Source organism: Prunus mume, linkage group LG3, assembly GCF_029339155.1.
Source record: "Prunus mume cultivar Tortuosa linkage group LG3, ASM2933915v1, whole genome shotgun sequence".
Lineage (NCBI taxonomy): Eukaryota > Viridiplantae > Streptophyta > Magnoliopsida > Rosales > Rosaceae > Prunus > Prunus mume.
Genome location: NC_142700.1, coordinates 18,688,666 through 18,710,229, shown reverse-complemented (window position 1 = coordinate 18,710,229; position 21,564 = coordinate 18,688,666). Strand labels below are relative to the sequence as shown.

The following is a 21,564-nucleotide window of genomic DNA, read 5'->3' as shown; positions in this document are numbered from 1 at the left end:
GGGTAAAGTAGATTATTTATATTTAAAATTAGTATGGGGTGTAAAGAGCAAATAATGGGGTGCTAATAAAATCACCCAAAAGATTAACGGAAGAAACAACAAATCTAAACAACTTAAAATGGATAGAAAACTTCCCATTGATTTCACTAGGCACAAAGAAAAATTTGCAGCGACGTCCTGTAGGTTAAGATGCACCCAAAATTGAGCTTTGAACCAAATGGCACGAAAATTTCCAAAATTGAAGAAGACGTGAAACTAGATTGTGTCAAAATATAAAACGATTCGGAGTCCAAAAGGTAATTCAAACACTTAATGCAAACAGCTAAACTGCAGAAATATGAAAATTATTTACTCAGATTTTTCTTGCAACTACGTTTGGAACAAACCTTGTCAATTCAAATGAAACTACGAGAAAACAACTACTTCTACAGATACAACTAAAAGTCTTTCCAAGTGCCTTTGTCAGATATTCAAACAAAAACAAAAGTACAATTAAGAGCGCCACGGCAGGCATTTCCTTGTCCTCCTTGTTTACAAACGCAGCATTTATGAATTGGACATGTAAAGGGTTCACCTTTAGAAATTTTAGTTGGGCACTACACGCACTTAACAAAAGATCTAGGTCCTCACCCTCTAGCTTCCTTGATTGCTAGCTGTTGTGCAATGGTGAGACAGATTGGTGTTTGTGCTGTGAGCCACATCTACAGGGAAAGGAATGCTGTGGCTGATTGTTTGGCTAAATGGAGCCATAATATTGATCTTGGGCTGTGTGTGCTTGATGCTGCCCCAAGCTGGATTGGTGCTTTATTAGTAGATGATTTGTTAGGAGTTCATAGAACTCGTTGGGTTGGTTTAGCCTCTGGCTAAGTTTTCTGTTGGTTTGGGGTTTGACCCCCCTGTTTTACCAAAAAAAAGATCTAGGTCCCAAAACTAGGGAAGACAACATCACAACAAGCGAAATAAAGGAAAGAAAAATGTAAGTATAATCAAAGACTAAGAGCAATAGAGCATAGTGGAAGACTATGAACACGTTTGGTAAACTATGAGAAAATTACTTATTGTTAAAAATTGTTGTGAGAGAAAGCTATAAGAAAGCTAATGAGGTGCTTTCATTTTCTGATTATGCAGAATCAGTTTCAAAGAGACATTGGGTTTAATGATTATGCGGCAATCATTTTCTGATTATGAGAATTAGTACCAATAACACTTTTAACAAAAAGTTTACCAAACGCCAAATTACTTTCTCTAACTGATTTTTCACACAACAAATCTAACGATTATTTTCACAAGACAACAATGCCAAAGCCCTTAGGAAGGAATCAATCGTAACTTTTATACCTCCTATCACAACGACATGTCGTGTAGGTTAAATAATGAGAGGACGAGACACACATAGTTTCAAAATTGACAAAAAATAAGGAAAATACATCTATTGAGGATCCTCAAATAATTTTATTTGAGGACGCCCTTTAGGTACCCTACAGTTTTTTCAATGATCCAAACCATCTATTTTAGGTCTTCATTCATAGATCATCCTTACAAAAATTAGACAAATCGGAAACCGTTTGACATCTAATTGGGTCCTACAAAATCAATGAACACGGTGCTTCAAGAAAGTACTAAAATTTTCAATAACTCAATTGAATGGTCAAATGATATCGGATTCAAATGATTTTTGTAGAGATGATCTTTGAATGTGTATCTACAAAATAGACGGTTTGGATTAGTGAAATACAATCCGAGTGGGCCTACAGGGTGTCCTCAAATAAGCTTATTTGAGGATCCTCAATGGAAGCTCTCTGAGGGAAAATAACTCAGAATTTAACTAAAAGTTAGAAATTTAAGAGGAGAAATTGACAAATTACTTTGTTTGGCAACTTAAGCGCGAAATTTATTAAAAGATGAGCGAAAAAATCGTGGAAATTGCTGCATCAAATTCCTGAGTTTAATTTCCACAAAAATATGCCTCATTTCACAATTTTCATAATGTCATTTACAAAATTCGACATACATAAAATCCAAACACTAAAATCTTCAATTGCCAGAAATTGAATTGATCCAAATCTAAATTCTGTCATTTTAAAATCCTATGTAATTTTTAATTCCTTCATCCAAACGAAAATTTTTAACGAAACTTTTGAGACATATGTTTATTCAACCAATAATCTACTTATTTAACAACAACAAAATTGATAAATTTAATTGCATGATGGCCTTGTGTGACTTAAATTACATATAATACTCGATGACAAACTCTACATATTCAGTACTTGTTAAATTATTATTGTATTACTCACACCAATTTCATTTATAATTACGTTTAATATTTCTTTTTAATGAAATGGAGAAAAATTGAGATTTGTGGGAGAAAATAATAAGAAATTAGATATCTAAAAAATAAAATAAAAAAATACGAGACTCTCATAATTAGCATGTCTCCCCCAGCCAGAGCCATATCATTATGTTGAGCTAAATGACATTGATCAGCTATCATCCTAATAGATTGACCAATTCATGTCCATGTACTGTTTTGCAGGTTTGTTTTTAATAATTTTTTTTTTATACAAGCAATATTGAAGGAAAAGGAAATCAATCTAAGATTTCGAATGTATGAATAAATACTCTTAACCACTTGAGCTACAAGCTCCTTACAAGTTTTTTACAGTACTATAATTGTGTCGCAGCTAAAAAGAAACTATGTGAGTCATTGACCTCGAAGCTTACTTCTTCATTTTTTGATTTGTTTAATAAAAAATTTCATTGAGGGTGGTTTACAAAAAATATTTATTGGATGAAACATTGAAGGTGAATTTTTTATGCTTTAATTTCGTATGACCATGAATACACTGCAGTTGAAATTGATTTTCTTTCTAGTGTTTGGAACATAGAGTTTATAGACAAAAAAAGATGTTTTTTTTTCTCATGTTGCCAACTTGCCACATTATAAATAGAAAAAGAAAGGGAAAAGTTATTCAAATGCTTGTATTGGTTCATAATTTTAAATACTTCTAAACGAACTCTAAAATTAATTAAGCTCACCCTAATATTTAAATCAAAATGTAAAATTAACTAAGTACATCCTATTTAACTACCAGAAATATATTTTGTACACCTTAATACACTCTATCACATAACACCAAACCCATTCTTTTAGGCGTTCGGCTAGCTCATCGCCCATCATCTGGTAACGGCTGGACCAGGGGTATTGTTGAGAAGCCTTTTGGTCGAGATTCAGAACCTCTACTGCCTTGACCAAGGCCCTCCAGCGGTACCTAGAAGAGGATCAAATATTCAGGTTGATTTTGTTAAACCCGGTTAGTTTTGGTCATGCAATGAATATGGACCATAATCTAATAATAAGGTTCTTTTTTCTGTTAATAGGACAGACCACTATTTGGGCAAGGAGCTTGTGGAAAACCTATCGGTTCTCTGCTTCTCCAACCTTATTTTCGAACCCTTGGTCAATGCAGTATATAAGAAATGTACAGTTAATATTCTCTAAATAATTTGGCACAGACGTGGAAGGTACTTTTCTTTCCTTAGTAGGCATAAACCTTTTATGGGGTTGGAAGTTAGGCATGAATCTTTCCTAAATCTTGAATATGGTGAATAGGGTGAACTTATTAAAATTATATTTGTTTGATAATTCAATATATTCTTTTTGGTAATTTTATATTAGAGTAAATTAGTAATTCAATAAATAATTTAGAAGTAGAGTGTACTCAGTTAATTTTAGGGTTCATTTAGCAACACTCATAATTTTCTGTTGGATATGTTGCTTAGATTTAAATTTGACTTGTATGGTTATAAGATCCTTCGAGGATCTTCTCTATAATTTTTATTTATTTTCCAAAACAAAAATGCAAATGCAAATTCAATTTCTTAATTTTGTAATTGGAATGAGGCTACTTGATCCTTACATGACTCAACAGTTGACCAATGAAAAAGATTTGCACAACCTTCATGAGCCATTGGTTGGGAAACAGAACCTAGCTGAAACGCTTAGAAATTGTTTGTGAATTTGGGAATGTTGTGATGAAAACGCCTGGAGCTGGGGAAGTGGTGCAGAGTTGTTGATTTGGCAATGTTTTCATGTAACCCTGGTGGTGATGCAGAGATGTGCCCATGCTCTCGAGCTAAAGCCTTGTTCTCAGCAGACCAATCAGGACGGCTCCAAAGATAGAGTGGAGGTGGCCTCACATTCCACTGCTCCATTTGTTTGTCATTCTGATCAACAGATCCAGGGAGATAGAATGACTGCAAGGAAGACAAGCCACCATTAAACTCACATTCTAAAGTTTCAAGTTAGACGATTAAGATTCAGATGCTAGGACAAACACATATCACTTTACCTTTCCTGACAGAAACTGCTCATCCTCCCAAATTAGATTATAATGCGAATTCTTTTCGTTTAACCTGATGAAAGGCCCAAATGTAAGAAACTATATACAAATTTAAGTCCAGTTCACAGGCATGCCCGTATGATGCATGTCTGAGAGAGAGAGATGAAACGGAAAGCAGCTACCTTTGAGTATCTGGTGGAACAATTAGAATAAGAATCCTTGGATTGAACTTGAGAGCCTTGTCGATAAACTTGTTCGCCAAAGCTGCTTTAACTCCGAAAGGAGGGTTCAACCCCATGATCTGCTCAAGAAGCAAAGTTAGGCAGAGTGAAACAATTAACATAAGGCTGATTGCAAACATCTTGATAAATAACAACAGGCTCCAATTTCCTACCAATCGTGACCCTGTCCGTAACTCCTCTGGTTGAACAGTCATCCAATCTCTCTTCTCAAAATTGAAATCGTTCTGCCAAATGAAAATCCACATAAAATGATCAGTTTCCCAGTTCTCCTGTTTCATAAGCCTGTAAATTACCAAAATGCACATACACAAAAGCCTACAACCCAACATAGAGTGTGAGATACAAAAACAATCATAAGAGACAAAATTAATCACAATTAACTTTTTGAAGCAAAAAATGAGGATGAAGAGAATCAAGAATTGTACAAATTGTACAAATTGCATTACACTGCAACCATATACCTCATAAACCTGAAGTCTGAAATGTGGTAGGCATTCACAGTGGAAGGACAAGATTTTTTGTACTTGCATATGTACTGGCTATAATAGGCCAATTTAGTTTGGAAATCTTTATATCATTACCTGTTTCAGTAGGCCCCTTTACACATTATTTGAGAGGTATAACAAAAAGTAATCCAATATTAGATCCCAAAAACACTTTTTTCCATAATAAACTGTCTTAAATATATAACCACGTCCCAGTACATGATTCTTCTGTACTGTTCCACAATCTGGGGCTTTCCAAAGTAAGAAGCACAAACACTGTTTGCTAATGCAGAATTAAGAGTGAATGGAAGGGGCGGGAAAATGGATGGATGGATGGATGGATTGGTTGTCTCTTGTTTAGTAGGAATGCAAGTGGGAGAGAAGGAGGAGACCCTTTTGGCCCAATCCAAAGTTGGAAAAGCCGGTAAGTAATGTAAGACAACACAAGATGGGTGCTGTCTATGAAACTGGTGGACTATAAATGGTAACATTTTTAGAAATTATAATAACTTTAAAGAAATGGAAAAATTCAGAGGAGAAGAAATAGGAGAAAACCCACACTACACTATCTCTTTACTATCTGACTCTGAAAGCCAACCAACTGAAATTTCTGGAATAAACTATAAAGCTATCAGGTGTACATATTTCTAGCAGGCGGTTCAGACCCTCAAAAACAATAACTTCTGAGACTACAAACACTGTTCTAGTTTCTACACTGTCATTGATAATATGATGTATGGATTGACTAATATTAAGGACTAATACTGATGAGGATTACCTTTGGTTGAATGATGTCATAGTTTTTGTAAAAGCACTTCTTCCCTGTCTCTTCAAGCTTTTTCTTCATTATGATGCTGAAATCATTAGCACCACAACAGAAGTCCACAATCTGTTCATTGGGACCGTAAGCAATCAGGTACTCAACATTATTTTGATCGGGTAATCAACACTGAATATGTAATCTTAAAAAAAAAAAAAGCAAGCCACTAGCAATCATAAATTCATAACTAACAACATAAGCTCATGATCCAAAATTGATATCCCATTTAATATGGAATCACAACAACATTAGTTATCTTTTCTATTCTTTTGATATGTACTTAAGAACACAAAATTGATTTTTATTTTTATTTTTACCTATCTTATGACTTCTGTGGTGAATACATATATTGCACAATCAGTCAACTGTGTAAATTCAAACAAAAGTTCATATATATCATGATAGCTTTTTCCAACACCAGATGTTTCTGTTGCAGAAAAAAAAATTAATGTAATTCTTGGATTTTTTTTTTTTAATAAGAAATGAATTTTATTAATTCCAAAACCAGTACAAAAACTGTGGTCAGAAACTCAGAAGCCAAATATACTTTAACAGTCTGTTGAGTTGACCTATAGGTGAACAGTGGAATACAGCTTCAGGTACTTCGAAGATTCTAAAAAAGGAATACAAACTCAGGCAAATAACCAACCATGCGAATAAAATAATTTTTTATATAGTACTGAATGACTACAATTTGGAACAGCATACTCAATTCAGATCATCAAGTATCAGGAATTGCATAACTCAAAGCAACATCCAAAAGATATTTCATGTTACAAGACATATAGTGCACTCACATACACCAAACAATGCACTAAAATTATACCACAAAAATAAGAATGTACATCCTTACCGTATCTCCGTTCTTTACGTACCAATGGAGCCTATCAGCAATCTGCACATTCAAAATTATGTTTTTAGACTTCTTCAAGGGTTCATGGAGTTCATATATCCACACTCCGTGGCTCAAATTTAATAAAGGGAACATGTACAGACAAGAAAAAAAAAGGTAAAACTATCTCAAAGAGGAAGGTATAATTGAATAACTGTATAGTATTTCTACCACTGAGTTTAATCAGCCAAACATTTATGAGAAAGCAGGTGTAAATAAAAATCCACACCGCTGTGTGAATGGAGAGTTTTTTGGGTCCTTCGGATGGGAAGTCATAAGAGAACTTTCAAAGATAAGATATTTTTGTACTTTTGTCAATGGTGAGTAGTGAAAGCCAAAATAATAAGATAAAGAAAAAGTGCTTCATAACTTTGAAATAGCTGAAACTTGAACACAATCAGATTACCTCTTCTAATTTTTCCACCTTTGTAAAATGGCGACCAAAGGAGGTGTAGCGCATTCCATGCAAAAATGGTGCAAGATAGACTCTCAGCTTGTTCTGCATCAAGGTAAGTCAATAAATTAATGGGAAGTAAGAGAGCACAACCGTTTCCTAATGAACCATTAGTACAAATATTACATAAGAGTAAAATGGCCTAGCAAACTCAACCCAAAGAAAGAAAAAAATAGAGGAGATCTACAGCTAACAGTTAGAGCATCCACAATGGGCTCCCTAAACCACCTCCTTAGACAAATTTTAGGGAGGAATCGTACAAATGCAACTCCAACCACGCTCCCTATCCACCTCCTAAAATAGGGAGTCCTCTAGGAGCTCCTAAATTTGAGGAGAGAGAAAGGACTCCTAGTGACTCCCTATAATTTAATGTTGCTTTATTTAATGAGTATTTCAAACCTTTATTTAATGTTAATTATTATTTATTTTTTTTTTAATGGAGATGGACCAATCAAAAAAGAGTTATAGCATTTATGACTCTCCAAATTAGGGAGTATGGTTGGAGTTGAAATTTTTTAGAGAGCTCCTAAAATAGCTTTCTTATATTTTTAGCCAAATTTTAGCTAAGAAATAGAGAGCATCATTGTGGATGCTCTTATTCTCGCTATGCTGGATGCATTAAGCCATTTGGAAATAGCTGTTATTCTAGAGTGAGGCTACACAGGATGCTACAAAAAGCTCATCATCACACATTTTATATCTCAAGCAAACATGCAACTGCACATACTTAATATTTCTCGAACTCTTAAAAATGAACTATGTCAGTCTATCTTAAATGTTTGGAAATTATTTGTGAATGAGTACCTATCAGCATGTACCAAACAACCAAATAGGCTTCCTCTTAAAATTGTGGACTGAAATTAAATCAACGTAGCCTACCCCTAGCAATGTGCATCAAGAATAACAGCATACCCTATACCTGCACCCAAGTAAGACTGTCAATCAGCTTAATACAGCTCGAATGCTTAAAAAAATTTGGCTCGTTTGGACTTGGCTTGTAAAGGAAACAAGCCAAGCTAAAAGAAAATAACAAGCTTGCTAAAAAATTAAAACTAGAAGCCAGGCTTGTCCTGGCTCCTATTTTATCACAAGAAAACTCTACTTTAAATCGACATCACCTCGTTCATTTGCTCTTCAGCTGCTTCCCAATAAAATTTTTAAAACCAAAAATTCAATAATTTACCAAAATTCCTTCTTCTCTCTATTTAAAATTTTCTATTTGTTACGTGATTTTCTTTATTTCTTTATTCACTTATGTATCTGCATTTTCCTACAGTCATTAAGTGACTCGAACCATGCTTTAAGCTCACATCCCACATTGACCGAACCTAAGACGAATTCAAGTTAAGCTTATCTCACATACAAGTGAACCTCATGCCAGAAACCAACATTCAAAGCACAACTTAGAGCATAGTTAATCAAGCTTGGCTAAAGCTCAACCAATTTCAATCAACCCAAGTTTGACCACTGTGATACTAGGTTTAACCTGGCTAGTTTACACCACATTACCCGGGCCACAAACCAAGCATAACCTGACTAGGCATATTATATAGCTGAGATGCATAAGTCTAGTACACAGACCAACAAGCATTAATGTAGGAGACCTATAAATTAATACAAACAAGATGTATAATCTTCGCCTAACCACCAAACTTAAGACAAGTTGTAGGACAGTGAGACAGGAATAGGAAACCACCTTCCACTTATAAATCTGGTTAATCATCGCAGGTGCACACACAGCCTCTAAATCTTCAGTACTGCATCCTTCCTCTAGTTTCCATAATGCCATTCGAACAGCCTAAATATACATGGACAGTGTTACGAAATGCTTGATAAAAGAAATCATAAAAAACTCATAGTCCAGAACAGTTGAAATCCTCCCAGTTTTTTTTTTTTTTTTTAATGGGTCCGAAATCCTCCCAGTTTAGACGTACCTCAATTGAGCCTTCCACCTTTCCAAGTGTAATGTTCCTCTCCACAGCATTTCTGGACGACAATGCATGAGTCGAAGGAACTTTATGCTTTCTTTTAACCTCTTCCAAAGTTATTGAAGACACAGCATCTTTCATTAGAGCCAATAATCTGAATTCCAAGAAATAAATCAGATAACTGCACACAACTTATAATAACACTGAAACCTCAAATCAAGATTGTCTGCAGCCCTGGTAAGTCCTTGTAAAGTATGCAAACACGTGTGTGTTTGCACGCACGTGTATAGAAAGAGAGAGAGAGAGAGGTGCTAAAATAAGGGTGTATTATACATATATATTGATGACCGATGTAATGCTATCAAAAAATGGTGTATAAATATATAAACAGATATAGAATTGGTAAAAGAGTTACCTTCTCTTTGTAGCTTCATCTAAAGAAGGTGGTGCGCTGCTCAACTTTTTAGGGGCAAGATTAACTACTGCTGAGTTACGCTCACCATCAGGTTTACCCTGCTTCCCTGACTTCACTTGCTCAGACCCCTTCACATGGGCAAATAGAATATCACCGAATGAGGACTTCCTTTCCTCAGCCACGGAAGTCTTAATTTCCTTTTTCAAAGAACTATTTACTTTCACCCTTCTTGATATATCCAACCCAGAAGGTACTTTTTCAGTAGTTCTGCTGCCGCCCACTTTTCCAGCACAAGGTGACTTCAGCTTCTGTTTAGATATTGTATGAGCAGTTTTACCCCTATAGAATTCTTCAGATGCAAGGTTTCTCTTCTTTGTAACAGATTTCTCTCTATCTAAAAAGGACTCTGCTGCCCACTTTCTCTTTTTCTCTACAAGACCAGTCTTCTTTTCTTTAACATCAGGGAATTTTAAGTGGTCCCTTATTGGAGTTTTAATTCTTTTAACTATCTCATGTTTCCTAATACGAAGGAAGCAAAAAAGCGTTCAGAAAATTAAAGCAGACAAAGTAATGAACAAAAGTAGTTCACAAAAATTAATACTTACAGGCAATATATTAGTACACGGTTAGGCAATAGACCATCCCAACCCCTTGTTATTACATCTTCACCCTCTATGTCTTCATCTTCTTCATCTTCCACTTCTTCGTCTTCCACTTCTTCGTCTTCCTCTTCTTCCTCGTCCTCTTCTTCGTCTTCCTCTGTTTTCTCAATTTTTTCAATTACAATCTCACTGGTACAAGAAATTCAAGCATTGCTCATCTGGACACAAATAAAGGACTAACCCATGGTCTCATAACAGCATATTAAAAGGAAAACAGAAAAAAAAAATTACAATTAAGAGTACCTTGGTAGGCATTTCCTGTGGTAGGATTTTGGACAACGCCTACATACAGCAAACCGCAACTCGGGATCTTTCTTATTCTCTCCTTGTTTACAAACGCAGCATTTATGAATTGGACATGTAAAAGATTCCCCCATAGAAATTTTTTTCTCAAGCTCTTCAGCAGTAACTCTGTTGTCTTGATAAATGAGTTGTGCAATGCAGTGTGGATGGTAAAATTGACCACAGGTTGCAGAAACACAGCGGAAGACCTAACAGCAATTAATAGAAGTGCTAAGGTAACCCAAACTTAAGAATATGAGTACTACTCTGTTGATGACAATATATGAAAAGGCAGAAAAGAACATGCTGAAGATTTCGGACTGATGGATACACATATAATAAATAAAAAAGCTGACTATTATCCAGATAAAAAAGACAACATGAACGCAAAACCATTTACCCAAAAAAAAAAATATATATATATATATATTCTTTAGTAAAACCAAATTTAATCAGTGGCTTCTAGGAAGGGGAGTGGCAATTTGCAGGTTTGAACTCCCAATTTCCTTGACTCAACAGGCTTTCAAACCTGCAAGAACTACATGTGCATGTAGACCAAAAAGTAACCAGAGAAATACATGTGCGTGTAGACCAAAAAGTTATTCTAGCTAGACTGAGGAAAACGAAAGTAAAAAAAGAATAAAATACATAATATAAGAAATGGAAAAGAATGCCAACCAGAAATAATGCTCAAAGGATGAATTGGGCACTACAAGCACACTTAAGAAAAGATGTAGACCGTACACTAGAAAATGATCCCGAGCAGCTCATTTCTGAATAACCCATCATGTTACCACACACACAAGGAAAACAAAAGGGCAGCATACTTCCCCAAAATAAAAAGAACAAACAAAAGAACAAAATTGTAATGCAGTGTTGCTTCATTAAGATAGGAACAAAATAGAATAACTATACAGTCCTAGTTTTAAAATTATAACAATCCTTCATATTAGAGTACAACTTGCTAAACCTAATCAAGTGAACATGTCAACAGCTAGGTATAAAACAATTCATACCTGAGCAACTGAAGATTTATCAGAGGATCCTAGCTTCCCACAAGCAAAGCACTGATGCTGTTTATATTCACAGTTCTTGCAGAAGAAAATTGGCATCGCCTACAAAGTTCAAAACATAAAATAAAAACTATCATAACACCAACAACAAAAAGACAACCAAAAAGAAAGAAACAGGATTTACAACAAAAGAGGATAAGAAGAGCATACATCTACTTCATCCTGGGTAAAGCCAAGAGATTCACACCTAGTATCCTTACCATGCCTTTTAGTTGCATGAAAGGACCTTAGGCATCTCCCTTCGCAGCTGTATTAGAGAAAAAATTACATACATTTAAGCCATAACTTCTAGGAAATGAAGTTCTTCAAAGAATGCCGAGACAACACAAAAGCATACCACAAAAGCTTGCCACCATTATCACAAAAAGCACAAACAGAATCAAACAGGTCATCATCATCAATGGACTCGTCTTCAACTTCAATCCCATAATCTTCCATGTGATCAACTATAAATCCGGGCTTTTCGATAGCTTGAATGTCCTGAAAATCCAATGAGTTCACTGGCTCAAACACTATAACAATCCCATATTTAAATAATACCAACCATATTTCAATTACAGAATAAGCAGCTTGCACATAGAGCTCAATGTGTTCACACAAAAGTTCACAAATCTATAATATCCATGCCCAACGCCAACAAAGTTTAGGAAAAAATAAAAAAATTGCAGTGGACTATGCAGTGAGCAATCACATGAATGCATAGGAGCATTTGAACATCAAAAATCAGGTACATAAGCCAACAAAGTTGAAAAAAAAAAAACAAAAACAAAAAAGAAAAGAAATTCTCTGAATTATCTGGAAAGTAGATAGTGATGATAAGAAGTACTAAAAATGGCTAATTATGCCAACGGGGTCTAGTCCAGTGAAAAAGGCCGTGACTTGCAGACTAGAAGCATCTTGATGTTGTGTGTGTGAGAAAGCTCCAACCTTGTAATTTAGACTATACATTGTAGTCCAAAATAATAATGAAAGGCTAATTGCATGTTAAAGAAAGTTACAATGACAAGAAAAGAAGCTAGACAAAACCTTGGACTTCGCTTCGTCTCTTGATCGATGAAACTCACACAAACTATTCATTCCTAATTCGCCTCGTCGCTTCGTCTTCTTCTCCATTCTTTTCTTTTTCAATTTGCTGCGAAACTTGAACTTCTTTGTATGTTCCCCCAGTGAGGAATTAGGAATGAAAACCTCCAAGCCCAACGCCATGTCGTTTACGTTTAATAATGGGACCGACGCACGTAGTTTGCATGCTCGAACTACATGACACATGGTTCAATTTTAAGTATTTTCATTGAGAGCGCTTGATCCGGCACAATTAAGCTCGCTTAGGTCCGCCCTATGTGGGCAGGCTTGAGCCGAGACATGAAAAACCGAGCTACTCGTACCGAATTAAGCCGACACTAAAATTTAATATACCGACTCAAACCAAGTTTGTCCGAAACATCGTTTAACGATAAATTTTAGTCTACGGAAAGTTTAGTTTAGTTAGCGGGTTAGTCTATCTCGCGACCAAAAGGATCCGTGTCCATGCCTACAACTGGAGAAAGACTTCCATGCAATGGGCATATCACTATTTTACTATTCCCGACCAATAAAACTATGACACGCATGATAACACTTTCACGTGGAATAGTATTATTAGTCGAAAATGGCAAAACAATGTTATCCCCGTTGTAAATAAGTTTTTCTTCTACAACTGATTATGGATGTTGATAATTGGTATAAAGCTACTCGGATTTATGTGGATTTTGATAATTGGTATAAAGCTACTCGGATCCTTTACATAAATCGACAGTTGACCGAGATGAGGGAAATTTCTAAATATACGTATATAGTGAGAGATGTTCAAATGGCAATGGATAAGACAAAGGCTTTGTACAACCTTCATGAGATTCTTGACCCGGCCGTCGGTTTGCTTTGTCATTTTCATCATCAGTCCAATAAGAAAGACCATATACTCATTTCTCTTTACACCAACGGGTCCCTCAAAATCATTACATCTTCCAAAAAAAAGGGATGGCGCCTCCCTAACGTGATCCTTGTAATTACTCATCCAGCCAACCTGCTGAATTATGGACCGAGTAGTTCTGGTGAGGGCCAGGAGCAAAACCCAAGGGATTGCCAAGGTAGCCAGGTTTACGCTCTACGGGACCATAACTGTTAACTAAAGCAGTTGGCATTGAGCAGTTAGTCTTATTCCATTGAGATGCATATGGCACCATAGATGATGGCTTCATTCCAGAAAACGAGTCAGCTGCCAGACCTTGATGGCCGCAACAAGAAGAAGACCGCAAACCAATCCGGTCATAAACAGAATCCTGACTCACTAAATTACATCGTGCGAGATCAGGAACTCGCTGCCTGCACGTGCAAATCTGTGAGCAAGATCCTGTGTCAACAGGAATGTTGAGCTGGGTTCCACCATTAGACATTCCAAACTGCATATTACCAGTCTTATTCAACTCAGAATGATGATTAGCAATGCCACAACGCTTGTTCACTGATGAAATCTCAACCATTCCTCTTCTGTGCTTTTCTTTGCCACCATGCTGCAGCTTTCCTAATGGCACATTGCCTCGCTTATTCCCATGGCCGAGACTCTTCTGACATTCTCCTTCACCATTGCTCTTAGAGGAGCTTCTTTTATGTTCACCCACTGAAGTCTTCTTTTCCTCAGAGGTGAAAGTCTTCAGTTCTTTTTTAGATGCAGTATTTATTGTCACCTTTCTCAAACTGTCAAACCCAGAAAATACTTTATCCCCATTTCTACCACCCACTTCCTCAGCAGATGGCTTCTGCTTCTGCTCAGATCTTTCAGTAGGAATTGTTACCCTATATAATTCATCCAAGGAAACCATTTTCTTAGACACAATTTTCTCTCCCCTACGAGGGACTCTGATGTCAAAATTTTCTTATTTTCTTCTGTAACAGTCTTCTTCACTTCAACATCAGGGAATTTTAAGTGGTCCCTTATAATAGTTTTGCCTTCTTCATTCATTTCATGTTTTCTGGTCAGAAGAAAAAGCAAAAACTACTCAGAAAAACTGCAGCCAACAAGTAAAAGCTGTTCATCAAAGAAAATAATACTTACGTGCAATATATAAGAATGCGTTTAGGTAATAGACCTTCCCATGCTCTTGGTATTAATAGCCGTTCTCCATCACTTCCTCCTCCCTTTGCAAAAGCAATCTTTCTGATACAAGCAATACAAGCATCAGCCATCTAGACACTACAGATAAAGGACCATGGAACCATGAGCCATAACCACATATCAAAAACCAATAAACAAAGAACAAACCATTAAGAGTACCTTGGCAAGCATTTCCTGTGGTACGATTTAGGACAACGCATGCACACAGCAAACTGCAAATCCCTCTCCTTCTTATTCTCTCCTTGTTTACAAACGCAGCACTTGTGAATCGGACATGTAAAAGACCCCCCCATAGCAATCTTTTTCTCAAGTTCTTCAGCAGAAACTCCATTATCTCGATGAAGCAATTTTGCAACACATCGTGGATGGTAAAATCGACCACAGATCGCAGAAAAACATGGAACAACCTAAAAGAAATTGAGTAGAATGCTTTAATGCAAACTAACCATAAAATAGTGCTACCAATAATATTGATTGCAATGATATGGAAATGCAGAAAAGAATACACCTAAACCCTATGATGTCTGACTTGAATAGAGGAAAGTTGACTACTTTTGCCAAATAAAAGTTAAAACAAAATTCATCTATTGCCAATCAGGGACATTCAAGTTTACTGAAACTTAGTTCTACTGAGTCATCTATTGAAATCAGAATGAGTTACATCATAACTACATGCGTTGGAAATGGAAAGGTCTTCATTTCTTCTAAAAATTTCTGTCATATTTTATGACTTTTCTTAACTTTTTGAGTCATCCTTCACAGCAAGCATTAGAAAATGTGCAGAGGAAATATTCTTTTGTTTTACTTTAAAACCAGGTCCCAAAATCTGTTGCTCAGGGGTTTGCACCAAGGAAGACCTAATACTTTAAAGGGCAAAACCCCACATCACACCTAAGTCTATTTGTCAATGCCTCCAGTTTACTCCTGAGAATTGATCCCTGCAAACGTAACTTGTTTATTATCCTGAGATTGATCCTTGAAACTTAAATTTTGGCCATGTGAACTTTCAGTTCTGACAGTGATAGACTATCTGCAGCTAACTTAAACAAAAGAACTTCTCATCCCATCCAAAAAAAATAGTGTCATCCATGGACACTGAGTGTATCACCTTCATTCCTTCACAGCCCACCACCACACCATTTACCCTTTAGGCCTCTCCACCAACCTAACTAATGCGTCAACCACCAGAGTAAGCTGGAAGGCTGATAATGGGTCTCCTTGTCCCAGAGCCCTAGGCCTTAGATGACCCAAATTTTCCCCAGGGCCTCCCATTAAATATCAATGAGAAATCAACAGATCTTAAACAACCTCATATACACTTCCTCCACCTCACACCAAAACCTTTCGCCTCTAGCACAAAATCTATAAATAAAAAATAATAAATAAATTACCCTTTTATTGAAAGAAAAAGATATGATAAAACAAACTTAAACCAATTTCAACTGGGAATAATTCCCAGACGATGACATGGGAACAGAGCCACAATCCCAACTGGAAACAATTCCCAGAAGATTAAATGGTGACACAAGCACAACGAAGTAAGGATGTAGGTAATATCAAAGCCAACACAAGAAGTATATTCAAAGAAAGTATAAGGGAAGCGTAATAAAAAAGGGAACAGCATGAGGAGAAGACTATGAGGTACTAGACCTAACAAAACACAATGATTCCTATTAACAAAATCTCCAGTTCTACTTGGCACTTGCTCATTTCTTAATAACTCATCATATTAAATAACCAATTTTGCCACCTCAAATAAAAAACCAAACAAGAAAAAACAAATTGCACTTCAACATACTACTTTCAAACAGAGAAACAGAAGATTAACTAGTTCCGATTTACAAAAATCTTTCACTAGTGTACTACTTGCTAAAACTAATCAAGTGGCAGTTCATACAGCTATATATAAAAATAAACCCAGAACCAACATTTAACAATTGTTCAGTTTCTTAGAGCAAAGTCATACCTCTGCACCTGAAGATTTATCAGAGGGACCTAGCTTCCCACAAGCAAAGCACTGGTGCTGTTTATATTTACAGTTCTTGCAAAAGTAATTTTGCGTCGCCTACCAAGTTCAAAACAATATATACTATTCATGATCATGATATCAACGAAAAGAAATATATAGAATTTACAAAGTAAATATTTGACAGGAGCATACATCTACTTCATCCTTGGTAAAGCCAAGAGATTTGCAATCAGAACCCACAGCAGACTCTACAGTTGGATGAAAGGACCTTAGGCACCTCCCTTCACAACTGCATTAGAGCAAAATTGTAATTCACACCATAAATTATACGAAATTAATTTCTTTAGAGAATACATCCATCATAATCATAAGAATCAGTTAACACCATAGCATACCACAAGAGATCACCACCATCATCGCAGAAAGCACAGACAGAGCTAAACAGGCTATCAATGTCACTGGACTCATTTTCTGCACCATCAATCATATCATGTTCTATATGATCATCCACAAATCTGAGATCTTTTGTACCTTGAATGCCCTGCAAATCAAAAGAATACACTTGTTCAAAACATTATAATTTGAACACAAAAGAAAAAAAAAAGCAATGATAAAACTCGGAGACAAAAGTCTACCAAAGGAAGGGAAAGAGATAAGCTGGAGAATATGACCTCATCAGATAGTTGCCTCTTTGCGGGCTTCTCTCCAAGAAAATTCACCAAAAACTGTTAAATCACAATTTGTCATTGCAGTTAACTGTGCATACAGAGAAATATAGCATATATATTTCATGCACAAGGCATAAGTTATGAAATTGGCTTTAAAAGATCATGTACAATTTAATATAATAGCCAATGAATCAGAGACAGGAAATAATAACCAACTGAAAATAAAACAAAGATAAGAACCAAGTGAAAGAAAAAACAAAGTAAAGAAAAGCTTTTAAGTTTCAACAAAGTTCACATAATGGAAAACTCAATTCATGCTGGTAAGGTTCAGATGTTCAATCAAAGAATAAGCAGGTACTGAGCTACTTAGAGCTCGATATGTTAACATCAAGGGTCAGAAATGAATGTTTTTCAAACAAAAAGTAAAACATGTGGGAATATAATGAAATAGTTATTTGTCTAATCCTCCAATTATAAATATTTAACTAGAAGCCTTAATCTGGTAAGTACCAACCATGAGGACGACAAGAACACACAACCTTCTCAACAGAAAAAACAATGATAGCTACCAATCACTGGGATATAACTGTTCTGCTCGAACAATTTGATATGATTGAGCCTCAATGAGAAGTTTCCGGCAGCTTATCTCAGGCCACAATCCCTGTGCATTCAAGAGGTATGGGAAAACTTGCAGTGGAACTATGAACTTAAATATCAAAATGAATGCATAAGATCATTTTAAGAAAGAAAAAACAGGCACAGCCTCATTTTGGTGGTCCACTCTGTTTCCATCTACATGGAAGGTGGTGTCTAAATAAACTAGGAATTTATTATTTCATTCCAGACATGCAGTTTTAGGAGTAAAGAATTATGACCAAATTCATTTTCAATCAATACATGTAAATTAGATACTCTGGATAATAAAGTTAATGATGTATCCTGAATTATATGGAAAATAAAAAATGGTATGAAAAGCTTAAACATGACTGAAATACATGTTACAATTCCAATGACAATAAAAGAAGCTACACAAACCTTGGACCTTGCTAAGGCATCATCCCGTTCAACCGAATCACGTATCAACAGAATGTGATCCAGCAGATCATTATGAGAATGCCTGACGTCATACAAGCTGAACATTGTGTGAAAATTGTCAAACTCTGTTCTAAGAAAACTATCAAATAGAAGTATCAGATGTTTAAAGTTTTGCAAGTTACCTGAAAACTTTAGACAAGTGAGTACACAACGATTTGTAGGATGTTTCAGGATTTCTCTTCACATAATGAAGGAACTGAACCATTATCAAGATTGACCGGACCGTGTCCTCAAAGCTCTTCCTCGGCTTCAGAAGCCTAAGCCAATTATTTTCCTTCGAGAGTACAAAAATCTCGGGCTTTCCCTTGGAAAGGTCAAACTTCCAAGCTATAACATGCTTATATATCTTCTGAATCCCATCATCAACAGTTCCATGCAGAAAAATCTTAACTTTCTTGCCACCCTGCCTCTCACCTTCACTCCATTGAATGGGCAGAACATGAAATGATATGGGTTCGTCTCCGTCATCCATGAAATGGTAATTTGACACAGTAGATGGCAGAGCTTCGGCTTCGCCATCTGAGGATGCCATGCCCTTCTTCAACTCACACTGCTAATACACCCAATCATAAAGTTCAAGGAAACATTTGGGTAAAATTAGTATAAGCAGTCCATGAAAAATCACTAACAAAAATTTGAAAACAAAACAAAAAAAGCTGGTTTATAAAATATTTTCCCAAAAAGAAAATTACTAATGAGAGCACAATGACAACATGAAAATGTGTAATCCCTCGTTTGGCTTTCGAGAAAGAAAAAAAAAAAGAAGAAGAAAAGGGAACTAGCAGATTTGTACCTTCCACTCTCAATCGTGCCTCAATGGTGAAAAAAGCTATATTCCTCCGTTTTCTCAGAACCCAACAACAACAAAACACATGTTTTTGCAAACTCCAGACTAAAATGGGAAGGATTTCCGAAGAAAAATAAATCAAAATGTAAAAGACGAGAGAAAAGGCAAATAAAGGTATGAAGCAATGTTTTGTGAGATGACGAATCGTTTTGTGAGCAGGCAAAGGAATGGAAGAGACGCTGGTCCCAGTCAGACTCTTGAGTCTCCAGTTTCGGGTTATGTCCTTTTTGCCTCCTTCATATTTGCTCTGAAATTTTTGTTCATAAGTTGCGGGCGCGTTCAGGAATAAAAAGAGTACGCATTTATTCTCCATTGCGCATTCTGTGACGTGCTGTAGGTACAGAATGCTTTCTAGAAGAGTGAATAGTGGGGACTACGCAATATTGTACGGGACATTTTGGAAAAAGGATAAAAGAAAGAAATATTTTTAAAAGAAGTCAAAATGGACAAAAATACACCTTCTTATTTTTGAATTTCCTAATAAATTATTTACATTTACATGTTTTTAGTTTGAAAGTTGAGGAATTTTTCTGTCTTTTTCGAAAAAAATTTGACTTTTTTCAAAAATAAAAGTTTTTTTGTGATTAAAACCTAAATTTACTATATTTCTTTTACACCACCTCCTAAATTCGGTGTTCGGGTCACATACAAGCTATTTGTTGAGAATATACGGGCTGGATTTTTAGGTCTAATAGTCCTTGAATTTTGGTCCAATTCGCATTTGGTTTTTTAATTTTCAAAATCGTTAGAGTGATTCTTCAACTTTACTTTCGTTGGCAAGAATCGTCCTGCTATCTCTTCTGTCAATTTTTTTGTTAAATTTAAGGATAAATGTGTCTTTTTATGTTGGTTTATTTTCCCCCTTCTGAAACCAGCCCTAAATTGCAAATCACTTCTTCTTCATAAGGTGTTTTCTCATTTGGAATGAGTAAAAGCGGCATCAGACCACCTCCTATGCTGGCCTTCAAAGCTTCTTCCATTATGGGCACTCAGGTCAAACTTTGGGCGAGGTGGGTTGTGGGTTGTGGTATGGGGGTTAGGGAGAAAGAGAGAAAGAGAGAGAGGGGTTGGGGGTTGGGTAATTGCTGGGGATGGGGTGGGTTGTGGTTGGTCGGGTCGGGGAAGAGAGTGCTAGAGTGGCTCAGGTTGGGTGTTGGCTGGCGAGTTTGGTGGGTGTTTTGAGTAATTGCAGGGGTTGGTGTAGGTTGTGGTTGGTTGGAGAAGGAGGAATTACTCCACATATATGATATATCATGAGCCAAGTAATTTATGTTTTTGCCCACCACATGTTATGCACATGCTCAAAATTGACATAAATAGCTAACAAAACAAATGGAAGAACTATTCTTGCTATCGAAAAAGAACTTTTAATGACCATCAAAACGATTTTGAAAATTGAATGATTAAAATGCGAATCGGGTCAAAGTTAGGGATTATTTGACCCAAAAATCCTATATATGCTCATTAATCATGCATTGTATCATCTTGTAATTACTCGTTTATTCCTTCAAGATTGAAGTTTTCCATAAATTAGCTGTGAATTGTAAGATGTTTTACTTTGGTGATTTATTCATTTGTTTTTTCAATTATTTTTATTTATATTTTTTAAACATGTGAAAATGGATGAGTAACAGTTGAAACAAGGTAATTAACGAATGAACCATGTTGTACAACATGTTATTTTTGCTGGTCATGTTTGTGTGTTCATTTTCTCGTGTTATTTTAACTGAGAAAGAAGAGGCCTCCAGAAGCAAGTGTTGGTGGTTTTTTTTTTCCATGAGGTGTCGAAAAGGAACACGGTTCATTTCGAGCCACACCCGGAGGTGTGCCATGTTCAAGTTAAGCTAATTTTCACATGACGAACCCCTACAAAAACACAACCCGTTGCTAAGTATAGCTACTAACATACGTTCTTTTCTCTTTTTTAGGTAATTCCTCTTGCCACCGACAAAGCATTCATCATACAGTCATACTCAATATGGTTTATTGTGGAAAATATAGGCTATTGTTTGTGCAAATATTCTCACGGGAGAATATTCGCTTGAAGATCATTTACCCTATAGACTTCTTTCTCTCTCTTACTCAGTTCCTATAAAATCAAACATGAGTAAAAGAACACAGCCGGAGGTGTTGCCCAAAGGCCCTCCTCCGATGTCTAAGTTAGTTCGATTGTATCTATGAAAAACAATAGCTAACAAAGGGTACGGAGTTTTCTCTATGGGAGAACTGGATAGTCGG

The 21,564-nt window shown here is 36.1% G+C and overlaps 1 protein-coding gene across 1 annotated transcript; it reads right to left on the bottom strand.

Annotated features, from left to right (window-relative positions):
• Positions 1-3,867: 3,867 nt before the first annotated feature.
• On the bottom strand, positions 3,868-19,604 carry LOC103326611 (uncharacterized). The gene is given in 27 exon segments (XM_089048754.1): positions 3,868-4,257; positions 4,353-4,416; positions 4,526-4,644; positions 4,738-4,809; positions 5,849-5,959; positions 6,744-6,785; positions 7,189-7,281; positions 8,933-9,034; positions 9,171-9,318; positions 9,580-10,098; positions 10,185-10,370; positions 10,485-10,732; positions 11,540-11,638; positions 11,747-11,843; positions 11,934-12,076; positions 12,623-12,854; positions 13,646-14,480; positions 14,483-14,604; positions 14,688-14,789; positions 14,907-15,154; positions 16,714-16,812; positions 16,909-17,005; positions 17,112-17,257; positions 17,352-17,441; positions 18,420-18,516; positions 18,602-19,029; positions 19,273-19,604. Coding segments are annotated over 26 exon segments (4,776 nt in total). The 5' UTR covers positions 19,012-19,029; positions 19,273-19,604; the 3' UTR covers positions 3,868-4,002.
• Positions 19,605-21,564: the final 1,960 nt, after the last annotated feature.